The sequence below is a fragment of the Streptopelia decaocto genome (genome assembly GCF_964273445.1).
Source record: "Streptopelia decaocto genome assembly, chromosome: 8".
Classification (NCBI taxonomy): Eukaryota; Metazoa; Chordata; class Aves; order Columbiformes; family Columbidae; genus Streptopelia; species Streptopelia decaocto.
In genome coordinates, this window is record NC_138662.1 from 20,298,677 (window position 1) to 20,322,468 (window position 23,792).

At 60.5% G+C, this 23,792-nt stretch overlaps 1 protein-coding gene across 1 annotated transcript in view; it reads right to left on the reverse strand.

The window, feature by feature from the left end:
• Nucleotides 1-23,792, reverse strand: part of CELSR3 (cadherin EGF LAG seven-pass G-type receptor 3) — a gene marked incomplete at its 5' end in the record, with an annotated part of 33,492 nt that overhangs the window by 3,757 nt on the left and 5,943 nt on the right. Inside the window, 31 exon segments of the mRNA XM_082060387.1 lie at nucleotides 222-335; nucleotides 942-1,068; nucleotides 1,663-1,742; nucleotides 2,051-2,163; nucleotides 3,059-3,233; nucleotides 3,343-3,549; nucleotides 3,709-3,835; nucleotides 4,144-4,311; nucleotides 4,571-4,751; nucleotides 4,888-5,037; nucleotides 5,521-5,704; nucleotides 6,640-6,849; nucleotides 7,497-7,591; nucleotides 9,627-9,840; nucleotides 9,844-9,901; nucleotides 9,903-9,944; nucleotides 10,229-10,334; nucleotides 10,425-10,608; nucleotides 11,315-11,435; nucleotides 11,621-11,762; nucleotides 11,955-12,123; nucleotides 12,381-12,491; nucleotides 12,611-12,796; nucleotides 12,994-13,163; nucleotides 13,776-13,901; nucleotides 14,334-14,497; nucleotides 14,708-14,865; nucleotides 15,258-15,346; nucleotides 16,429-16,544; nucleotides 17,507-17,729; nucleotides 19,694-20,326. Of these exon segments, the coding sequence (XP_081916513.1) occupies nucleotides 222-335; nucleotides 942-1,068; nucleotides 1,663-1,742; nucleotides 2,051-2,163; nucleotides 3,059-3,233; nucleotides 3,343-3,549; nucleotides 3,709-3,835; nucleotides 4,144-4,311; nucleotides 4,571-4,751; nucleotides 4,888-5,037; nucleotides 5,521-5,704; nucleotides 6,640-6,849; nucleotides 7,497-7,591; nucleotides 9,627-9,840; nucleotides 9,844-9,901; nucleotides 9,903-9,944; nucleotides 10,229-10,334; nucleotides 10,425-10,608; nucleotides 11,315-11,435; nucleotides 11,621-11,762; nucleotides 11,955-12,123; nucleotides 12,381-12,491; nucleotides 12,611-12,796; nucleotides 12,994-13,163; nucleotides 13,776-13,901; nucleotides 14,334-14,497; nucleotides 14,708-14,865; nucleotides 15,258-15,346; nucleotides 16,429-16,544; nucleotides 17,507-17,729; nucleotides 19,694-20,326 (4,943 nt within the window).

The following is a 23,792-nucleotide window of genomic DNA, read 5'->3' on the forward strand; positions in this document are numbered from 1 at the left end:
ACTTGGGAGAAGAGACCAACTGCCTCCATGCTCCAAGCTCCTTTCAGGCAGCTCAGAGATCAGAAGGTCTCCCCTCAGCTCCTGTTCTCCAGCTGAACCCCCCAGGTCCCTCAGCCGCTCCCATCACACTTGTGCTCCAGCCCCTTCCCCAGCTCCATTCCCTCCTCTGAACTCTCTCCAGCACCCGTCCCCAGACCATTGGGCTGCTCCTGCTCTCCCACCTGTGCGCTCCTTGTGGTCTCCTCGCTCTGCCCCTTCTTGCCAAGGCAGCCCAGCTTCCAGGCCTCCTGCACCTCTTCGTTCAGCACGCAGAACAGGACCAGCACGGCCAGGCCCTGGGGGACAGACGCCATCAGAGACAGCCCCTTGCTGGGACAGTCCCTGGCTCCTGCACAGCCCAGTGTATTGGCTTTAGTGGCCACCCGCACTGGGATACACCAAAGAGCCCCCCAGCACTGGTCAGTGCTACCTCCCGTGGTGGCCACGGGGGAGGGGGAACGGCTGGGGTGTCCTCCTGGCTGGCAGTGGCCAAGGAGCGGCTGGCAGGGTCCCCTGCAGTGACAACAGCCATGGTGTTGGCAGGAGGTCTGCAGGGCGCTGCCGTGGGTCATATCGGGGTGCCTGACACCTCCACTGCAGGGTGCTCTCTTGCTCTGCCCTCTGGAAGCATGGAGGCTCCTTCCCTCCAAAGACAGTCCTTTGGATGTCACCACTGAACCAAGCACCTTGCAGCCACTCCTGTGCTGTGTCACCGCAGGGACAGCAGCCAGGACTGGCAGGAGTCACTTGCTGCCGCAGCGGTGACAGCAGGAGGGACAAGGAGTACAGTGGGACACTGGGGGCAATGTGCGGGGTGCCCGCTCTCCACAGGTGGCTGTGGGGACAAAAGGGACACTGTCCTGGGCTGACTCGCCCTCCCTGGGCAGAGGCCGGGCAGTTACCTGGAGGCTGCAGAGGACAGTGTAGAGGTAGTGGAAAGCCAGGACACTGTTGTTGACAGCCAAGAGGCCAAAGAGCCAGGTAGTGCTAATAACTAGAAGCAGAACAAAGGAGCTCCGTAACGTCATGCTGGAGAGAGAGAGAGAGACAGACAAGCACACAGACACACACCGAGAGGTTAGTGCGGCGTGTTAATCTACAGTCTAGCGCTCACAGACAGAGATCCAGAGGGGACAGCGTGCTCCTGCCCAGCGCCATGGGCACGTCCCGGCTCCCCCAGCCCCCTGGGCCTTCCCTTCTGGATCACACACGGCAAACACAGCGGCCCAAACGTCCCAGGTCATTTGGAGGCACCGAGAGCTGAGCCAAGCTCAGGCCTGGCCCAGGAGGGAGCAGGGAAAGGTCTCACAAGGAGCATGTAGGAGAAGAAGCAGCAGAAGCTGAGAGTCGACAGTCTGAACAGATGTGAGGGGTGGCTGCGAGGGCAGGCGGCGAACAGAGACAGAATGGTGGGACAGTGAGGAGATGGGGACGTAGGAACAAGAGGAAAGGACAAGGTTTAGGAAGGGTTAACATGGCCAGTGGGTGTGGGAGAGGAGAGCGGCTGCAAGGCTGGACGCCCAGAGGGGCAACTCTGCGATGGTGGAAGAAGGATGGTCACTGAAAATGCTAAAAATCATGAGCCACAGGAGCTCTGCTGGGAGTCTGGCCACTAATACTCACAGAACCGATTTCTTCTTGGTCTCCTTTTGGCCTGGGGAACAGGACATCTTGGCCACCAGCAGGAACATGACCCCATTCATCTGAAAGCATCGGGACTGATCAGAAGCCGTGCCAAGGGCTGGCTCTGACCTGACACCCCCAAAGCAGAGCACGGGCAGACTCTGGGTCCCCCAGGCCCACGGGAACGTCCCCTCCTTTCCCCTTCATGCCCAAGCCATGGCCTCCCCCAGGTTTGGCTGGAGCGAGGAGGGGCAGACAGGGTTTCTGACCAAGGAGGGAAAGAACAGAGACGGGGGCAGGCAGTGGGCAGCCAAGGAAGGGACAAGTGCCCGTGGTGCAGAGAAGTGAGGTAGGTGAGGGCTGTGGGTGAAACAGGACAGGGTTTTACCACAATGACGACAGTAATGGGGCCTGCAAAGCTCCAGACCAGCTTATCATGAATGGAAATCCAGCAGAAGTCGGGGTTCCCATAGCCCTCAGGATCCAGGCCAACAGCCAGCCCTGCGGGGTGAAAGGAGACGTCAGGGCCAGGCCCTGCAGCCTCGGACTCAACCAAGCCCCGCTGATCCCCTCCCCGTGCTGCAGGCCGTGAGGAGGCTGCTCCCTCCCTGCTCCTGCCCTGGGCACAGGTTTCCCCGCCATGGGGGAAATTGCCAGGACCGCAAGTCCCCACACCAGGGCCTGTGTTGCCTTTTCTCTGGGTGTCCCTGACACAGCCCAGCCCACGCTCATGGCCAGCAGCCAGGAGAGCTGAACCATAAGCCACAAGGTGGTGAAGGGTTTGGAGGGGAAGTTGTATGAGGAGCGGCTGAAGTCCCTGGGTTTGTTCAGCCTGGAGGAGACTGAGGGCAGAGCTCATGGGGCTGCAGCTTCACCAGGGGAGCAGGAGGGGCAGGGCTGAGCTCTTCTCTCTGTGACAGTGACAGAACCCAGGGAATGGCGGAAAGATGTGCCAGAGCAGGGTCAGTTGGACATGAGGAGAAGGTTCTTCACCCAGAGGTGCTGAACACTGGAACAGGCTCCCCAGGGAGGTGTCACAGCCCCAAGCCTGACAGTGTTCAAGAAGAGACTGGACAACACCCTCAGACACACGGTGTGACCTGTGGGCTTGTCCTGTGCAGGGACAGGAGTTGGACTCGATGATCTTTGTGGGTCCTTCCAACCCAGGACATTCTGTGATTCTATGAGCCCTGGGACAGCAGGAGCCCCGTGCCCATGGGGCATGCACTGAAGAATTACTGCCCCCCAGGAGCCAAGATGCCAGCCCCTGATACACCGTCCTCAGCTGCCCAGCACAGCACCCTCAGCTCTCCCCACCAGGTACGTGAGCCAGGCAACACCTGGAGACCAGGAGGCTGCCGAGAACCAGCGCTCTTGGCGCAGCAGTAGCTCTTACCGGTGATGATGGCGGGCACTCCCCAGCCGATGGCGTAGTAGAAACGCATGGCCCCAAAGTTGACGTTGCGGGCTTCGGTCTGCATACGGTAAATATGGAGGCCCTGGACGAAAAGCCAGGCGAAGGTGGAGAGGAAGAAGCAGTGGAGGAGGATGGCAATCACAGTGCAAAGGAACTGGGGAGACAAAAGCCACTCAGAGATAGTCCTATGGTGCCAATGCTAACCACGTCATTCATGCCTCGTCCCCAGTCCCAAGGGTGTGTGTGCGTTCAAGCCCACAGACCTGGTTCTCAGTGCGGTTGATGCCCAGGAGAAAGAGCAGCTCAGAGAAAAAGAGGGTGACTGATATGTTGGAGTGGATGCCACACGTGTTGGACTTGAGGCCTTTGAGGCAGGTCAGGAAGGAGAAGGTCAGCAGCAGAGCCACCAAGGAGAGAGACACCAAGGAATAGGTGACAATTGCCAGTGTCTCCAGGTCACCTTCCAGTTGCTGCAGCAGCAGAGAACCAAAGGCAAACAGCGGAGTTAGGGGGAGGCAAGGGAAGCCTGCTGAGCTCCCAGACTCACGACCCACAGGACATTTTCTGTGCCTGCTTATTCTGGGACCCAGTGGTGAGCAGCCCCCAGCACCGCCACAGCCCACGCTCACCTCTCGGTGTGAACTGTCCATCAGAACCCCAAAGGTGCCAAACTGGGAGCACTGGCAGTGCACATGGGTGGTGTTTCGGTACACGAGCTCACAGTCCCTGGCTGTCCAGAAGCCGGAGGGGTTGGTCCTGCAGCCACCAAAAAAGCAGAGTGCACTCAGGAGAGAAGACAATCAAGTGTGGGGAAGGAACCACAGAGAAGAGGGATGGCTGGCATGGGTTTTCTCCCAGCAGATACAACTGTACTCCTCCAGCTCCAGTACTGGAGCAGAGCCCTGCAGGGACCCTGCTGTGTCCCCCTAGCAGGAACAAATCCCACGGAGGGGGTAGAAAACCCCACGTCCCAGTGCTACCCAGTTACACAGCCTGTCACGGCCACGGGGACACTGGGAACAATGAGGTGCCGAGGGGAAGCAGCCCTGCCGTGCTTGACTCACTGGTTGGAGTGGTTCCACTGGACACAGAGAGGTTTGCTCCTGTTGGCCGTCTCCAGCAGGCGAAATTCCAGCACAAGAGGGGTGTCCAGAGGCCCCCGCAGGAAGGTGTGATTGCTGAACACGGACACGCTGACAATGGGGGAGTTCATCACGGGGTTCTTGGGGAGCCTGCAAGGAGCAACAGAGCTTTGCCACCACCGTGCCTGGCACCTGCAGCCTTGGGGACATCCTGCACTGACATCTCAGAAGGAACAGCTAAGCCCAGTCCATGCCGTGGGGTCAGGAAATGTGGGGCAGAGCAACACCAAGGTGGGAACCAAACCCCAGCCATCGCAGACAGGCTGAGCGACTGCTGGAGGGTCAGGGCAGAGCCCAGCCAGCTTCTCTCCTTCAATGCTCGCAGAGGACCAAGGGGGCACGGACGTACCTGAGGCTGCGGCGATCCACCTGGTAGCGCGGGGGCAGCAGCCCCCCCAGGGTGCGGTACATGATGAGGATGATGACGGTGAGAGCGGGTTCGGGCTCTGGCAGCGCCTGCCTCGGGGAGGAGTTCTCCACCGTGTAGTTCCCTTCACCCCCGGCCAGCGTGGGCAGCACCGTGGGGACAGCTGAGGCACAACAGGGGATGGTGAGAACATGCGCATGATGCTCAGAAGGCATCTGGTGGTCACAGGTCTCAGCGGAAGCACGTCTTCCCTTCCACACCCACCCGCGCTGCTCCCCGAGTGATGCTCATGTGCTCACCTTCAGCTTTCGGGGGGCTCAGCACGGAGAGCGGCAGCACGACGTGGGTGTGGGGGTCCCAGGCGGGCTGGCCGCGGAACAGGCTGCTGTGGTAGCGGGGGTAGCGCCGGCGGACGTGGGAGCGGTTCTCCATGCGGTCGATGCTCAGCACTGTGGAGGAGCATGGGAGCAAAAACCAGCTCCAGGATGTGCCACCGAGAGACCAATCGCACTCCTGGGCAGCCCAGGGTTGATGTCACCAGCAAAGGGACCACATGAGCCACAGGCTGGGTTGTAGAGATATCCCATGGCTGGGAATGACGTGAGATCCCAGCATGTACAGTGCTCCTTCCCAGTCCAGATCTCAGGCCACTCCTGCCACTGGAATCAGCAGCTTTTTCACTAGAGACTCAGGCTGGACTGAGGGTAACTGGGAGAGGGCAGCACACTCCTGGTTCCGCTGCTCCAGGAAGGGATGGGACCAGGACATTTATCACAAACACCTCCCCGTGTTTGAGAGGACCGACAAAGAGGTGAGGAGCCTGTTCAGCACCCTTGCTGGGGTGCGGCAAGATGAGAAGGGGACAGGGTGTGACAGTGAAGTGGCTCCACACCACCCCAGCCAGTCCCCAACACCAGCCAGCTCCTACTCACTGATGTTGGGGGTGACAACGCCAACAGGGTTGAGGTAGGTGAGTCTCATGTTGCTGGCCAGCGTCCCCGAGTAGTCCCGCAGCTGCTCCATGAGGCTGGCGCTGCCGTGCTCACCATGCGGCAGCATGGCCCAGTGCTCCCGGTTCTCAGGTGCCAGCACTGAGCTGCCTGCACGCAGCAGGTTCTGTGTGGGAGAGACACAGGGATGGGGTGAGGGCAGCACGGCCTTTGGCCCTGTCCCGACCACCTGCGGGCTGCAGCACAGTGATCTCTGCCCAGGGGCTGCACGAGGGCTCAGGGAAGGGGACACTTCCTGCTACTGTGGGCCCCCACCCTCACTGTTCACCAGCCAGTGTCCTGCATGGAACCACAGAACAGTTTGTGTTGAAGGGACCTCCCCAGCGCCCCCAGTGCCCCCCCTGCCATGAGCAGGGACATCTTCACCAGCTCAGGGTGCTCAGAGCCCCGTCCAGCCTGGCCTGGGATGTCTCCAGGGATGGTTCAGCCACCACCTCTCTGGCCAATCTGGGCCAGGCTCTCAGCACCCTCAGGGCCAACAATTTCTTCCTCACATCCAGCCTGAATTTCCCCTTTTAGTTTAAAACCATCACCCCTTGTCCTGTCACAACAGGCCCTGCTAAAAAGTCTGTCCCCATCTTTCTTATCGGCTCCTTTTAAGCACTGAAAGGTGCAATAAGGTCTCCCCAGAGCTTCTCTTCTCCAGCTGAACACCCCAGCTCTCTCACCCTGTCCTCCCAGCAGAGCTGTTCCAGTCTCGGATCATTTCTGTGGCTCCTCTGGCCCCTCTCCAACAGGTCCACATCTCCCCTGCACCCCTGCCGTGCAGGCAGCAGGAAGATCTCCCTTTGCCTTCCCCTGCCCAGGCTGAGCAATCCCAGCTTGCTGCCTCTCCTCATCCTCCCTGCGCTCCAGCCCCAGCACACAGGTGGCCTTTACGAGTCTTGCTCCTGTGTGTCACCATCTGTGTGGTGTCACTGGGTAGCCCAGTGCTCCTGACAGGGTCTCACACCATCCTCAACCCCCCCAGAGCCCCAGGCTCAGGGCGGCTGATAAAGAGAAGCAGCAGCAGAGGCCGCCCTGGCCTGGGGAAGGACTCACCTCGTTGAAGTGCGCATCCTGCGTGGCCGTCAGGCCAAAGCCCCGCTGCCGGCTCTCGAAGGCCATGAGGCGGGACAGCAGGCGGAACGTGATGTGCACGTCGTTGCCGAAGTAGTGGTCCATGTGGTCCGTCACGGCCCGGAGCCGGTGGGCCAGCTTCTTGGCTTCGATTGTGTTGAGCTCAGTCTCGTTCCTCTCCAAGCCCTCCAGCTGCCAGTGGGGAGAAAGGAGGAGACTGAACAATTCAGCAGTTCCTCCCTGGGAAACTGGGATGCTACAGGACCCAAGATGATTTTGGAAAGCACAGCACAAGACAGGGACGCTCACAGCGGTGGTCCCTAGAACAGGGACCATCTTGGGCAGACAAAAAGCCTCCAGCAACACATCAGAGGATGCACTGGGCCCGGCCCAGTTAACCCAGTACCGCACATGACAGAGGCCAAGGAGATAAAAGGAGACGGCAAGTATTTAGTAATGTTTTCATGGAAACTCCTGGCTGCAGTTACAGCTCATCTTTGGTGAGATGCGTTTAATAAACTTGCCTGGGTATGTCAAAGGGATTTGTCACTGAAGGGTCTGGGGGTTACACATGTCCCATGGGGCAGACATCCCACCAGCTTTACATAATTCAGCCCTCCTCAGGATTATTTGTTTTCCTCTCAAATATTGGGGCAGGATGCATTTCATTTCTGATGGGGATGCTCAAGAGATGAAGCAAAACCAAAGTGAACTTCATCTCAGACCAACGCTCCCACAGGCTGGGTTTGGGGTTAGGAGATGGGAAGAGAAAGGTGCTGAGCTCTCAGAAACCTGGCTGTGAGCCCTTGCCGGGGCTGCAGAGCCGCGCGGGGAATTACCAGCACAGAGAGCTCCTTGAAGGCAGGAGAAGTGCAGTTGAAGAGATCTGGCTCCAGCCACCCCTTCTCCTCATCACAGTGTCTGACAGCTGCACCTAAAACCAGGAGGAAGGGCAGGTCTGAAATTCAGCACAGAACACACGCCTTCCCCACCACGTCCCCCTACAGGGACCCTTGCACCAGTTGACTCCAAAAAGCAGCACCAGCACGTGATGGGGGCCTGTGACACCCCAGGGCTGTCCTCCTGCTTTGCACCCGTGCAACCCATCCCACCCTTGCCCTGCATCACCTCAGCCAGCTGCTGCATTCCCTCCACAGGAGCTGGGGTCATAGAGAATCATTTTTGTTGGAAGAGACCCCCAAAATCATTGAGTCCAACTGTTAACCCACCCCGGCACTACCCCATGTCCCTGAGAACCTCATGTCCGTCTGTCCAGCCCTCCAGGGATGGTGACTCCAGCACTGCCCTGCACTGTTCCAATGCCCCACAGCCCTTTGGGGAAGAAATTGTTCCCCAGATCCAACCTCAACCTCCCCTGGCGCAACTTGAGGCCGTTTCCTCTGCTCCTGGCGCTTGTTCCTGGGGAGCAGAGCCCGACCCCCCTGGCTCCAAGCTCCTTTCAGGCAGTTCAGAGATCAGAAGGTCTCCCCTCAGCTCCTGTTCTCCAGCTGAACCCCCCAGGTCCCTCAGCCGCTCCCATCACACTTGTGCTCCAGCCCCTCACCAGCTCCGTTCCCTTCTCTCAACTCGCTCCAGCACCTCAAGGTTTTTCTTGTCTTGAGGGGCCCAAAACTGCCCCCAGGACGCGAGGTGCTCAGGGCTGCAGCACACCAGGCACCATCACAGAGAATTGCAAAGTGGAGTAAGTGACTTTGCAGAGCCCAGGCTGGAGAAGCGCCTGGTCCTTGGTGGGGACATGTCTGTGTCTTCAGGGCACATCTGGCCACAGGCTCCTGAAGCTCACGCAGCTCTGGCAGCCTGCAGTGCCCGCTGAGCTCCTGCCCCTCTCTACAGGGCCACATCACCCCAGGAGGACAATCACCCTGCTGTGGGGCTGGCAAACCTGCCCCAGATGTGACCCCTGCAGTCAGGTGGGATGGAGGGCCCCCCATCCTGCACTGTGGGTTCAGCACACAGCACAAGACCGCGGTTGCGGCCCAAGCAAGGAGATACCAGTGATGAATGAGATCAGCTGTTACCCACCACCAAAACCGCTGCTAAAGCTGACATGGAGAGCAGTGTCCTGGGCCGGGAGCATCACCATGTACACTTTGAGCAAGAGGAACCTGGGTGACCCCAGTGTACCCAGCAGGGCTGTGGATCAGGGCACAGGAGCCCACCCAAGTGCCATGATGGGGAGAGGGCAGCAGCACTGCCAGGGTGGGGACAGGGAGCTTGGAGCAGCCGCCAGTTGCTGCTCAGAAGTGACAAAGTGACCAGTGTGCCCACTCCCACCATCCCCATCTCCACCTCCATCACCTGGCCGTCCTCACCAAGCACCCTGTCCCCAGCTGCAGAAGCACAGGGACCAGGGACAACAAAGACTGCTGGCATTCCCCTGGCACAGAACAGAGGTCGGCAGAGAACAGAGATATGCCCAGCTGCAGATCCGGGCAGGATCTGTCCCCCAAGTCCTTCTGCCAGCCGGGCAGAGGGGACAGGACCTTATGCTGTGCCTGCCCATCAGCTCCTGCCATGTCCCACTGTCCCCCGCACCCCACAACCACTCCTCCCCGGCCTCACCACCCTTTGCTCAGCACCAGCTCCTTCCCCTTGCAGCCAAAACAAGCAGGGACCAGCCTGGCAGAGCCTGCGGCCACCCCAGCCGGGGGGCAGAGCACGGACCCCCCCAGAGCCAGCGCTCAGGACAGCGGGTGGCAGGGCCTGCATGCGGCTGCAGCCAGGGTTGTGCTGGTTAATTAGCGTGCCGGTTAATTAGTGTGCTGGCAACAAGACAGAGCACGCAGGAGCAGTGAGGCCAGGCAAAGCGTTGGGAAGACACCGGGCAGCTCCAGAAGCGGTGGGGAAAGCGCAGGGAGTGTGCAGGGTGCGAGGCAGGGAGCAGGGAGGGAAAGGCGCATGGTGCAGCCCTTACAGCACAGGGGGGAAGGAGATGGGAACAACCTTACCTGCACCCCTCAAGCCTGAGCACGGAGGGCGAGAGAACCAGGGAGAGAAGTGACAACAGTTAGGAGCCAAACCTGTCTCCTCCTGGGGCGAGCGGCTGGAGAAGGACAGGGTTGGTATCGTCCCGTGGGGCTTGTGCTGCCCGACAGTCCCAAGCACCCTTCTCACACCTCTGCCATCCCCGGGGATGGGCTCCTCCAGCTCAGGATGTGACTGTCACCCGAGACACCCGTGCTGTGCAGCGCACACCAGGACGGGGCTGGAGGAGCCGGAGCAAAGTGCTGCGGGTGCCGAGCTGCCGTGCCAGGCCTGGCCCCGGCCTCGAGCCCGACGGAACCAAAAAGCAGCAGGAAGAAGGTGGGGACCGAGGCTGAGGGAACAGCACAGCCCCAGGGCTGGGTGATGGGCCTGGACCCCACAGCCTGTTCCGAGCCCGCTCTGCTCCCCCCAGACTGGAGCATTTTCTCCTCCAGCTTCCTCTTCCCAGCCCTCAAACCCAGGTAAACAGGACTGGGACACCACGGGAACAGAGTGACATTGCTGGGGCTGCTACAGCCCCTGGCAGGACAGACTGCCCTCTCCCCTTCCCCATTGCAATCCCCACTCACCCAAGGAACCTTTGGGACACAGCACCGCAGCCGAGAAACCAAACTTGGTCTGGGGCCACCACACACCTGCCTTCAGGCTTTTGGGGCAGCCATCGTAGAGTACTGTGGAGACAGGCACCCCGAGGGGCTGGTCACAGGGGTGACAACACCAACGCCAGCCCCACGGCACTGGTCCCATGTGCCCACACTCACCCTCACAGCCGCTGGGCGTCACCTCAGCAAAGGGGCTGTCACAGCCATTGCACTGGCGGCCGATGACCCCAGGCCGGCAGTGGCACCGGCCCGTCTCCTTGTCGCAGGAGCGTGAGGTGGAGCCCACGGGGTAACAGTCACAGGGCAGGCAGGTGTCACTGCCCTTGGGGCGGTAGTGGAAGTCCTGGGGGAGATGGGGACAGCCATAGAACCACAGAACAGTTTTGGCTGGGTTGAAGCCCAGCGCCCCCAGTGCCCCCCTGCCATGAGCAGGGACATCTGCACCAGCTCAGGGTGCTCAGAGCCCCGTCCAGCCTGGCCTGGGATGTCTCCAGGGATGGTTCAGCCACCACCTCTCTGGCCAACCTGGGCCAGGCTCTCACCACCCTCAGGGCCAACAATTTCTTCCTCATGTCCAGCCTGAATCTCCCTCCTTTAGTTTAAAACCATCACCCCTTGTCCTATCGCAACAGGCCCCACTAAAAAGTCTGTCCCCATCTTTCTTATTGGCCCCTTTTAAGCACTGAAAGGTGCAATAAGGTCTTCCTGGAGCTTCTCTTCTCCAGCTGAACACCCCAGCTCCCTCAGCCTGTCCTCCCAGCAGAGCTGTTCCAGCTTTGGATCATTTCTGTGGCTCCTCTGGCCCCTCTCCAACAGGTCCGTGCCTGTCCTGTGCTGAGGACCCAGAGCAGGACACAGTATTCAAGGTGCTGTCTCACCAGAGTGGAGCAGAGAGGCAGAATCCCCTCCCTCCACCTGCTGCTCACACTCCTTGTGTTGCAGCCCAAGATACAACCAGCCTTTTGGGCTCTAAGCGCACATTGCCAGCTCATGACCAATCTTTTATTGCCCAGTATCCCCAGGTCCCCACGGGCACAGCTGCCCCTTACTTTGCAGTGGCACTGCCCGTTGGTTTTATTGCAGTCGGGGTCAAAGCCCTTGTTCACATCACAGTTACAGGGCCCGCAGGTGGGGGTTCCCCACCAGCCCTTTGGACACTGCTGGTCCATCCTAGGGAGAGAAATACCTCTGCTATTGCAACCACCAAATCACCAAATCCCCCAGGCCTTCTCCTGCCACCAGCCCAGCTGCTCAGCAGCTCCGAGGAGCCGGGTGGCACTGAGAGGTCCCTGGTCACGCAGCTGGGATGAGAGGGGACTGGAGGCAAAGGCCCTGCTCTGTGCCCTGCATCTCACCTGTGCTCGCAATACTGCCCAAAAAAGTTCCCTCCGCACTCGCACACGTAGCCCAGGGGGGAGCCTGGCTTGCGGCGACACACCGACTTGTTCTTGCAGGGGTTGAGGTGACACACATCCACGCAGTCCCCGCCGTAGTACCCTGAGTGTGGACAGGGAGCACCGTGTAAAAGTAAGAACCCTGAGAGGTGCCAGAGCACCCAGAGGTGGATTCAGGGGGCTCAGGGGGCTCCTGCCCAAGGGAAGGACGGGAGAGCGGTCACAAACCAGGAAGGAGCCACAGGGGGGAAGGAGGGGACAGAGACACAGAGAGCAGAGGGGTGGCAGGTCCCACCTGGCTGGCAGACGCAGGAGTAGCTCTGCCACTCGTCCTTGCAGACGCTGTTGGCCGGGCAGGGGCTGGAGTCGCAGGGGCTGGGCACGCTGCAGCCAGCCTCCACGCGCAGGGCATGGCTGGGCTTGGGCAGCACCGTCCCAGCGACGCTGTCACCCAGCCGTACACCCTGCAACACGAGTGACAACGTCAAGGTGAAGCTAGGACACACACACGAGGCTCCAGTCCTCCCGTCCCCTACAAAATCTCAGGGGAAGCTGCCTCCCAACACCTCTACTGCTGCACCACGGCACTTCGGAGCCTCAAATGCTCAGAGGGAGAGTGTCACCAGCAGGACAGACACCGGCAGCAGCTGCCAGGCCTGTGTTTCCACCCCCTTGTGTAACAGCTCCTCTGGAAAGAGAAGGCTCAGAGCAATGGACTCACCTGTATGCAGCCTCTCAGCCCGTTCTGCACCTCGCCAGAGCCCAGGACTCCCCCCACATGCAGGTGTTTCACCTTCAGGCCATGCAGCTCATTCCCAACCACCACGGTATCCTGCAAAAGGAAAGGGAGGAATATGAGGCAACTGGCATCAGCCCAGCCCCAGCCTGGCCCGTGTGTGCCCAGCACCCCCCAGCTCCTGTCCTGGTGCCAGGGTCTCATGCAGCACTTACCTGGTAGACCCCAAAGTCCAGGGTGAGGGTGATGACATAGCGCGAGTCTCTCCCGCTGCGGACGTCCCGCAGCTCCAGCTGGAGGTCGTGCCACCTCCCATCGCTGAGCCGCAGCTGGTCCAGGAGGAGGCTGGTGCTGCGCCCGGACCCCCGGCTCACCATGAAGGACAGCAGCCCCCCGGCCAGCTGCAGAGAGGGAACCAGGAACAGTGAGCAAAGACCTGACCACCTCCAACTGCCTCCAGCCCACCCTCTGAGCACGGGGAGGGGAGCCCAGCCTGCTAAACACCTCTCCCCCAACCACCCCCTGCGTGGGCTGGAGCCAGCGTGGAGGGCAGGGCTCTGCTGCTCTCTTGGGCTCGGTGCAGCGGCCGCGGTCGTACCTGGCACAGCAGGGTGGTGTACTGGCCGGCGTGGGCCTGCAGCAGCACCCCGTCCAGCTGGCGCGTCCGAAACGCCAGCCCCAGGTACCACGGCATGGAGATCTTCACGTCTGTCTTGAAGTCCCAGGTCAGGACGCTGTTGCCCTGGAAATAGTGGGCATGGTGCATGGCTGGAAAGGAAAGTGGAATCACAGAATCACAGAATGTCCCGAGTTGGAAGGGACGCACAAGGATCATTGAGTCCAACTCCTGTCCCTGTGCAGGACAACCCCAAAATTCCCATGTGTCTGAGAGTGTTGCCCATTCTCTTCTTGAACACTGTCAGCCTTGGGGCTGTGACACCTCCCTGGGGAGCCTGTTCCAGTGTCCAGCACCTCTGGGTGAAGAACCTTTTCCTCATGTCCAGCTCACCCTCCCCTGGCACATCTTCCTGCCATTCCCTGAGTTCTGTCACTGGTCACCGCAGAAAAGAGTTTGGCACCTTCCCTTCCTGCTCCCCTGGTGAAGCTGCAGCCCCATGAGCTCTGCCCTCAGTCTCCTCTTCTCCAGGCTGAACAAACCCAGGGACTTCAGCCGCTCCTCATACAGCCTCCCCTCCAAACCCTTCACCAAATTCACTGCCCTCCTCTGCACTCTCCAGTAGCTTTATATCCTTTTGGGCACTACACAGGGAGCACTGGATGCAGGGACAACACAGCTGGTTCATCTCAGCCCCCTTCCCCTGCTTCCCACAGCAACCCCAGCACAGCGTTGCCCATCCCCAGCAGTGCCCTCTCACTCACGGTGCCGGCAGTCTTTGCCCCCGAAGCCAACAGGACAGAGGCAAGAGTAGGTCCCCCAGCTGACAGAGCAGGTGCCACCATTCTTGCAGGGGCTGGAGTCGCAGAAAGTGTGCTTGGCATGGCAGCCTAGAGGAAGCAAATCACCCACATCAGCCTGGAGCTCCTCAGCAGCTCCCCCAGCCCACGAGAGGGACCCCCGCCCGCCAGCCCCTCCTGCCTGCCAGCGGGACAAGCCCAGTGCTCGGCCACTCAGCACAGGCTTTGCCTGCTCAAGGACGAGGGGCAAGGCTGTTGCTGCTCCTTATGCCAGAGGAAAGATGCTGTGGAGCTGGACTGACTGTCTAGCACCTCCCAGACAGACCAGCTCTATACTTGGGATCAGGGGACATGCCCAGAACATTTGCTGGGGTGGGGACTGGTTCATTTAGGGGGATTTGGAAGCCCCATTCTCTGATGGGAAGCTGCTCAGCTCCAGCTCTGCTGCCGTTACCCTGGTAGATCCCAGCAGTGCTGCTACGTGAGCAGGAGCAGCGATTCCCAGGGTAGGGGCACTGGTACCTGCAGTGGTTCCGTTGTTGGCGATGTAGGAGGCCAGGTCGATGCGTTTGCTGTCAATGTATAGATCTCTCATGCATCCCACAAAGTCCCGGTGAGTGACAGGGAAGTTTTCCGGCAGATTGGGGACCCCTCCAAGGAGCAAGGGACCTGTGAGGTCCAGGGACCTACAAGGACAGAAGCCCAGGGCTTGAAGACCCACCGTGACCTCAGGTTGGCCAGCTGGTTCCCCAGTGTGAGGAGCTGGGACGGGGACATCCCTGGGGACCGGCAACACAGCCAAGGTCCCAAATGCGAAGGGCTGTCTCTGCAGGGGACCCAAGTGTCCTGCTCCTCTCTCCATGGCAGCAGTGCCCAGCAGCCCCCAAAGAACTCACTTTTTCGAGCTGGTCTGCACACCCTCTGCGGCGCAGGAGTAATTCCCGATTTCACTGCCAAACTGCAGAGCCACCGAGGCATCACATTCGTCCACTGTCAGGATGGCCACCTTGTCCTTGGAGGGGCCCTGCACCACCCCCAGGGCGCTGACCTTGGGCTGAAGACAAATGTAGAGAGTTAGCAGCACATGCGCCCCAGAGCCCGGCACTCAAAGGCTCACACGACCGCAAGGAAAGGGCCTGAGCATGGCCCAGGCACTGCGGAGCTGCTGGAGTGTGGGTGAAGCAGGACGGACATCCCTGAGCCCAGCAAGCTGTGCCGGAAAGGGATGAGGACAAGGATAGTGCACAGAGCAAATTCCTGCAGCCTCCAAGTGTGGTCCTGAGGATTCACCTCCCCCTGCACCCACCCGAGGGCAGAAAATCACCTCCACCTTCTCTCCACAGCCTCCCCCATGGGGCAGAGTAGAGCACGGCAGAGCCAGAGCCGCTCGCTCACGCCTTGCGGGGACAGAGCCCCGTGCTTGGGGGACAGCAGGGGCACAGGTACCTTGTTGTAGTAGCGGAGCTGCAGCGTGTGCCACTGCCCGTCGCTCACACCCCCCGGCAGGTAGGGGCTCACCACCGTGCTGGACTCTCCTGTGGAGACAGGGACGATGACACAGGCTGAGGACAGCCGGACAGCCCAGGGATGCATCCACCCCTCCTGCCGGCACCAAACCCTCGCGCAGGGATGGAAAAGGGCTTCAGAAAGAGGAGCTCAGCACGCCAGGCCCTGCCTGCTGCAGCCGTGCAGCAGGAATCGCAGCCCTGGGACAGGCAGCCTGTCCCCCGGGATGTGTCCCTTGTCCAGGCTGATGGCCAGGATGCCCTGGCACTGCGGGGCTGGCCCCTTGCCAGCCACTCGTGCTGGTCCTTGCCCTGAGGAGACCAGCTGCAGGACGGGCACCAGGCGGTGTAGGGGAGAGGAGCACTGAACACAGGATGGGGGGAAGCCCCCCAGTTCTCCTGAAAGCCCTCGGGGCAGGAAGGATGGACAACAGGGGAGACCTCAGAAGAATCATAGAATCACAGAACGGTTTGTGTTGAAGGGACCTCCAAAGATCCCCCAGTGCCCCCCCTGCCATGAGCAGGGACATCTTCACCAGCTCATGTTGCTCAGAGCCCCGTCCAGCCTGGCCTGGGATGTCTCCAGGGATGGTTCAGCCACCACCTCTCTGGCCAACCTGGGCCAGGCTCTCACCACCCTCAGGGCAACAATTTCTTCATCATGTCCGGCCTGTATCTCCCCTCCTTTAGTTTAAAACCATCACCACTTGTCCTATCACAACAGGCCCTGCTCAAAAGTCTGTCCCCATCTTTCTTATCAGCCCCTTTTAAGCACTGAAAGGTGCAATAAGGTCTCCCCGGAGCTTCTCTTCTCCAGCTGAACACCCCAGCTCTCTCAGCCTGTCCTCCCAGCAGTTTATCCCCCTTCACAGAAGGATTTATCCTGGTTTGTGCTCAGGCCCACGCTGCTGCCCTTGTGCTCCTGAGCCCAGGCAGGGTCCCAAGACACACAGCTGTCCCCTGTGCCACCCACAGACTCTCACCAACACCCCTCTCAATCCTGTCTCCCTCAGCACAGGCTCCATCCCGGGCAGCACCCGCTCTCCCTGCTCAGCACCGGCCTTCTCACAGCTCCCACAGAACAAATCCCAGCCGGGCAGGGCTCAGCCTACCTGTGGAGTACTTCAGCTGGACCTGCCCCTGGATGATCTCCACCGCCAGGAAGTCGTGCCTCTCGTTCAGGCGCCCGTTGTAGAGCAGGAGGCCACTGGGCTCCACGGTGCTGAACCTGGGGCAAGGGAGGAAGAGGGAGGGCAGGGGCTGCACAAGGAGCACGTGGAGGTCCCTGTTCCCACGTGGCACCAGCGGACAAGGACAGGGGGAGCCCCAGGCCTGGCCCCAGGTGCAGGCCCAGCTGGGAAGGTGCTGGGAGCAAGATGCAGCAGATGTTTTGAGAGCACGGCTGGGCCTGGCGTGACAGCAGAGCTGGCTGCAGGATGGGCAGAGGCTCAAGGAAGGGACGAGCTGATGCCAGGGGACACGTGCCAGCGCAGATCATAGAACGTCCTGAGCTGGAAGGGACCCACAAGGATCACCGAGTCCAACTCCTGACCCTGCACAGGACAACCCCAAAATTCACACCGTGTGTCTGAGGGCGTTGTCCAAATGCTTCTTGAACACTGTCAGGCTTGTGGTCGTGACACCTCCCTGGGGAGCCTGTTCCAGTGTCCAGCACCCTCTGGGTGAAGAACATTTTCCTCAGAAATGCCCAAATTAAACCTCCCCTGGCACATCTTCCTGCCATTCCCTGGGTTCTGTCACTATCACAGAGGGAAAAGCTCAGCCCTGCCCCTCCTGCTCCCCTGGTGAAGCTGCAGCCCCATGAGCTCTGCCCTCAGTCTCCTCTTCTCCAGGCTGAACAAACCCAGGGACTTCAGCTGCTCCTCGTACGGCTTCCCCTCCAAACCCTTCACCAGTTTTGCGACTCTCCTCTGAACACTCCAGTAGCTTTATATTGTTTTATACTGTGGGGCCCAAAATCACACACAGTGCTCCAGGTGAGGCTGCACCAGTGCAGAACCCTTTGGCTAAAGGTGCCAGGGCAGCCTCAGGACAAGGCAAAGCCAGCAAACAGGGGTCTGGAGAGCACCACCGAGTCCCTGGCCAGGCCCAGGGAGCACAAGGGCCACCAGAGCAGGGACAGGCAAGCCAGCGGGTGCTGGTGGCCAGCGGAGGAGGGAGAGGACTCACGAGAGAGCGAGGGTGAGGTGGAAGCGCTGGCGCAGGCCCCGGAACATGACGAAGGATCGCGGTGGGAAGGAGCGAGTGGACACCTCGCAGAAAGGTGTCTCGAAGCCACCGGCCGGGCACTGGCAGCGGAATCCCCCGTCGGCGCTGTTGGTGCAGGTGCCACCGTTGCGGCACACGCCAGGCACACAGCGGCCCGAGCGGCTGTCCACTTCACAGTTCTCACCTGGGGAGCGAGATCATAGAATCACGGAATCATTTTAGTGGGAAGAGACCCTCAAGATCACCGAGTCCAACCATTAACCCAACTCTGGCACTAACCCATGTCCCTGAGAACCTCATCTCCATCTGTCCAACCCTCCAGGGATGGTGACTCCAGCACTGCCCTGGGCAGCCTGTTCCAATGCCCCACAGCCCTTTGGCGAAGAAATTGTTCCCCAGATCCAACCTCAACCTCCCCTGGCGCAACTTGAGGCCGTTTCCTCTGCTCCTGGCGCTTGTTCCTGGGGAGCAGAGCCCGACCCTCCCTGGCTCCAAGCTCCTTTCAGGCAGTTCAGAGATCAGAAGGTCTCCCCTCAGCTCCTGTTCTCCAGGTGAACCCCCCAGGTCCCTCAGCCGCTCCCATCACACTTGTATTCCAGGCCCTTCCCCAGCTCCGTTCCCTTCTGACGGGCAGATGACGAGAGGCTTGGGACACATCCCAGCTGTGGGACATGGACGCAGCGGCCACCCAGCCGCTCCTGCTCCAGGAGTGCAGACCTGGGCCCAGGTTTGGGGCAGGAGTTTGAGGTGGCTGGGGGCATGTGAAGGATGTAACAACCCAGGTGTCACCCAGGTGTTCCACACAGGAGCCAGCAAACCAGTTACCACCGCCGGCCCTGCAGCCCGAGCCACCGGGCTGGATGGGATGCCAGTTTCAGCTAAAGGGAAAAGTTTGGACCCCAGATGGCACAGGAATGGGACAGGAGGGGACAGGCCACAGCTGGGCTGCACAGTCCTAAGGACAGAGAGGCCAGGACAAGGCAGGGACATCCTGGCAATGCTGAGGGGCCTTCTTGGGCACTGCCACCACACAGGCCTGGGACAGGCATGGCAGTCCTGGCTCTGGGGTGTGGGAACAGCCCAGCGCCACTGAGCTCCCCAACAATGGCTCCAAAAGTCTCACCCTCAGCAGCAGGAGCCTCCTCACCCTGCACACAGGCTCTGACAGAGCAGTCAAAGCCATGTGGAAACCACCCAGATGAGGGACACCAAACACCCTTGCACTTCGTTAGTGCTGATGACGGGGATGCCCCAGGCCCTCGTCCCCTGCTGTCCACGCAGGGACCCGCTCGGCTGCAGTCCTGCGCTTGAGCCCTGCTCCCATTGCTGACTCCATGGCGTGCAAGGGGGATGAGGAGACAGCATGAAGTGACAGGAAACGAGCTCATTAACCCTTCTGTTAATGGCTGTTCACGCTTCAAACGCTGGGGGTTAATTACCACTGACTCCGCTTATCTCCCCAGGAGTCACCAGCAGGAGAGCAGCTCCCAGCAGCCATCTGCTGCCAGCCCCCTGGCAGGGAGGACAAGGGCTCCTTCCCCAGTAGCCACAGGCCACCCTCCCTCAGCCCCAGGTTGCCAGTGGCTGGACACGGGTCTCTACAGACTCTTGGTGACTTGTGGCCACAAGACACTGGCTGTTTTAGGGATTCCCCCCACAGCTAGAAGCAGATCCTGCCTGGTGGGGCAGATAGGCCCAGCCTCCCCTTCTGTTTTGTGTGGGCAGCAGCTCACCCACTGCACGTGGGGCCAGCGTGTGCTCCACACCTCTGCCAGAGCGGCTGGACACCGGCACAGGCTGAAACCAGCAGCTCCCATGGTCCCAGAGCCCATCACCCCTCTGGCATGGGGCTGAGGAGCCTCCTGTGCCCCCAGGGTCCAGCTTGGTCCTCCTGCTCTGTGAAAAAGGCTGGGAGGTGGTGGCCAGAGTCCCCTCCAAGCCACCTCCCTACAGGACAGATTTCTATGGCAACATCAGCCCTGCACATCCAGTGCCATGGAAACACAGAGAGCTGGGAGCAGAGCCCGATCGCCACAGGCCAACAGGGGCTCCGACACCCACCTCCCCACTGGGAAGAGCACCCTGCCATGGTGACAGTGACGTCAAGAGACCCGCTCGCCTGTGTCCCGCACAGCCCCGGGCACTCACCGCTGAAGTGCTGGCGGCAAACGCAGGTGTATCCCCCCTCTTTGCGGGTGCAGATCCCGCCATTCAGGCAGGGGTTGGAGTAGCAGAGGTTGATCTCCGTTTCGCAGTAGTCCCCGGTGAAACCCTGCGGGCAGCGGCACCGCAGGCCGGTGATGGGGTGGATGGGCCGAAAGAGGGTGGAGGGGGAGGCGATGAAGGGGGCTGAGCTGTCGAACTTGAGGACGGAGATGCACTTCATGTAGTTCTGGCAGGGCTCGCGCAGGCAGACGTTGTCATCGAAGGGCAGCACCTCCAGCATGGAGGCGCCCGTCAGCGCCATGCGCTTCATGTACAGCTGCTCCTGCAGCTCCTCCGAGCTGAAGTAGCGCCCGCCCCGCGGCGCCAGGGCCGAGAAGCTGACGTTGAGCACCGCGCCGCCCACGTCCGTGTCGTTCTGGATGTTGAAGATGAAGATGTCCTCCTTGGGTGTCGCGAGCACGGTGGCCACCCCTTCCAGGAAGGCGGCCAGCAGCGGGGAGAGGAACCGCTCCTGCCACATGTTCTCCAGCCGCACCGTGATGCTGTTGGCCAACATCTCCTCCGTGATGATGATGACCCGCAGGACGCACTGAGCCGTCACGCTGTGGATCCCGTCTGTGGGAAGGAACAGGGACATGCTACAGGGCTTTGCCTGCTGCTTAGAGGGTGTCCTCCCTCCCACCCCAGGGCACAGCACTGCACCCCAGAGTGACCCCCAAAAGGCCCGAGTTCTTGGCTAAGAAAGCTTGGACCCACATCCCGGGGGACAGCAGGTGCACCTGGGCTGGGGGGAGCGGTTGGTGTGGCTGCACCTTCTCCCTCCCATCACACTCTCCACCGAGATAACTCCTGGGTTTCCTCCCCATCCTGATCTTGGCAGCAAAGTGAGCTCTCAGGAACAAAGATGCTGGTGAGAAGCAGGCAGAAGGCAGTCCCAGCAGGAGGTTGGGCAAACACGGGAGGCAGGGCCCGGGGGGGTTTGCTTCCCCGCTGTGCCCTGTCTGCCCCCCCATGCTGCCTTTTCCTGCGCTCTCCTCCTGCCGCCTCCTTCCTCTCCTCCACACTCTCCAAGGCCTTTGTGCCAGTCTCCCTGCTTCCCCCCTTCTCACCATCTGCTCCGCAGCTCTTCCTCCCTCGGCCCATCTCCGGTTTGTTTAATTCGCTTGAATCTTTGTTTTCCTTGGAAACAAAACTCCCTCCCCTTGGGACCCTGCACCATGCGAGCCACCTCCCAGGCACCAACCCAGCACCGTGCCCATCAGCAGCGTCTTGCCCCCAGGCTGGGCACACTCACGTGTGGGCAGTGCAGGCAGCAAAGCACCAGCCCAGACAGGCAATGGCACAGCCCCCACCACAGCAGCTGCACAATTTGGGGCTTCTGCCTCACCCCACTGACACAGCTCCCAGAAACCAAATAGATCCCGCTACCTTGGAGGGTCATACCCCGCTGCACATCAGGAAGTACTGGCCAAGATGGGAGCTGGCTTTGCCGGGAGGTATCCCACAAAGCATCCTGCCCACGGCCCGTCGCTCATCCAGTGCCCCCCCTGCCACGAGCAGGGACATCTTCACCAGCTCAGGTTGCTCAGAGCCCCGTCCAGCCTGGCCTGGGATGTCTCCAGGGATGGTTCAGCCACCACCTCTCTGGCCAAGCTGGGCCAGGCTCTCACCACCCTCAGTGGAAAAAATACCTTCTTCATGTCCAGCCTGAATCTCCCTCCTTTAGTTTAAAACCATCACCCCTTGTCCTAACGGATATAAGTGCGTGGCACATCTCCCGCACACAGATGTAACCTGGGCAGCTGCTCAAACAAACACTGCTACCAGGACACAGAGGACAGACTAATGGCCCAGACCACTGCCACCAGACAGCCCTGGCCAGCCCGTGCCGTGGCCAGATGTGACACAAGCCTGGCAAACCCAGCCAGACCCCGCCTGGCACCGCTTCACCTCCTGCCAACCAGTGCGAAGTGGCAGAGGGACAGCAGGCTCGCCAGCACCCGCCCAGCCCCGGCGGGGACCGCGGTGTCAGTGCCACTTCCCCAGCCCCCACCTGCAAAGCTGCCTTTACTCTTCCTCTCTTCCCATCACTGCCGCGCTGCAAAGCCTTTTGATTTCCTTTAGCCTAGTTTGAAGTTTGCAGCGCAGGAGGATTTAAAGATTGAAATGTCTCCCTTTTTTCCCCTCTCTCTCTTCTACTCTTCAGAAGGTGAGAGCTTGCTGGAGACCCTGCAAATTCCCGTGCTGGGGCTGGTGCTCTGGAGATAAGGCTCTCAGCAGGCTGGGGAGTGGCGGGGCGGGTACAGTCACCCAGGAGCTAATCTCCCGGAGGAAGGGGGGCTGCTTGCTTCTGAAATCAAACTGCTCCAGCCTCACATAGAAGTCAGGTGAGAAACCACCTTTCTGTGTGACACCCTGCCAGCTCCGACATGGACGGCAGCACAAGCAGCAGTCACCAAACAGCCCTGGGCAGCACCTGGCTGGACGTGACAGAGGATTTAGACCCGTCTGGGCTCAGTGCAAGGAACCTGCACTGTTACCTGTGTTCATTCCCCCAGGGACCTTCTCTCTGGAAGAGGGTCACAGAATCACAGAACAGTTTGGATTGAAGGGACTTTCCCAGCTCCCCAGTGCCCCACTTCCATGAGCAGGGACATCTTCACCAGCTCAGGTTGCTCAGAGCCCCGTCCAGCCTGGCCTGGGATGTCTCCAGGGATGGTTCGTCCACCACCTCTCTGGCCAACCTGGGCCAGGCTCTCACCACCCTCAGGGGCGACAATTCCTTCCTCATGTCTAGTCTCATGGGCTGGCAAGAGCACCCAGCCCTGGGGAGGCAGGAGCGAGTGGAAAGCGACAAGCTTGGCTCAGCCGTGTAGGGTAAGATGCTCCCCAAGCCACCAGCAGCTCGGCGTCCCTCCCCAGGGACCGTCTGGCGGGGCAGCACCCCAGAATGCCAGCACTGTGACACCAGCTCCCTTCTCAGTGGGAAGCTACACCACGTCCCCGCTCCCTCTCCTCTCCTTTTGTCCCCTGCTTGCTGTTTGCCTCTAAGCATCAGCTGGGTTGGAGCCCGGCCGCCATCCGCTCTCCTCCCTCCTCTGGTTCACCCAGAAGCAGCTGTGACCGCAGGGACAGCTCTTGCTCTCCCTGAGGGCCGCTCGGTGTCCAGCCGCAGGCAGGCAGACATCTGCCTGATTTATGGCTATTAGAAAGCCTTGGCTGATGCGATGCCGAGTCCAGCGATGCCTCTGAGGAAGAATCACAAAATCATTTAGGTTGGAAGAGCCCCTCAAGATCATCATCAAGTCCAGACATTAACACAACCCCTGCACTAAACCACAGCCCTAAGAACCTCATACACACAGGGCAGGCTGCAGGGTGCCCAACGCCTGTGGCACTGCCCAGCCCACCGCAGGAGGCACAAATGCCCCTTTCCTGGCTCCCCACAGCAATGGGGGACCAGCCCTGGCCCCATGACACATCATCCCACCCCAGCATCGTGCCCAGGGCCGCCTCCCGCTCCGCTCTGTGCAAGGGGAAGCAGATGGTTAAGAGAATGACCTGCTGCAAATGGGGGAGGAGAAAAATAAAGCTACCAAAAGAAAGCTCAAAGCTGGCTGGAGGCACTGACCCCCATGGGAGGCATTTTAATCACGAATGCTCAGCCTTTCTGATTAAATCCTGTGGCTGGAGAGCTGGTGCCTGGTGAATATTCATTCAGCAGAACGGAGAGCCCTGGAAACATGCCTACAGGGAAAGGAGCAGAGAGAGGGGACATGAGGGGCTCTAACCCAGCACCGGGTCATCGTGTTAGCACTTCTGAGACTGACAACTACCAGCTTCAAAAGCAGCAAAGCTACAGAAGGAAGAGCTCGGTGCAGAGAGTGGGCCGGGCAGCAGATTCCTCCCAGGGGGGCTGTGTTGTCAGCCTGGGAATGGAGCTCCAGACCTGTGCTGGAAACCTCATGGGGGGAGCAGGGCTGCCAACCACTGCCCAAGGGTCTCCTGGTCTGTTCCCCCTCCGGATCCCTGGGCAGCACCCCAGCCCGCCCGCCGTGCAGCACCAGGCACGGGCTCCAGC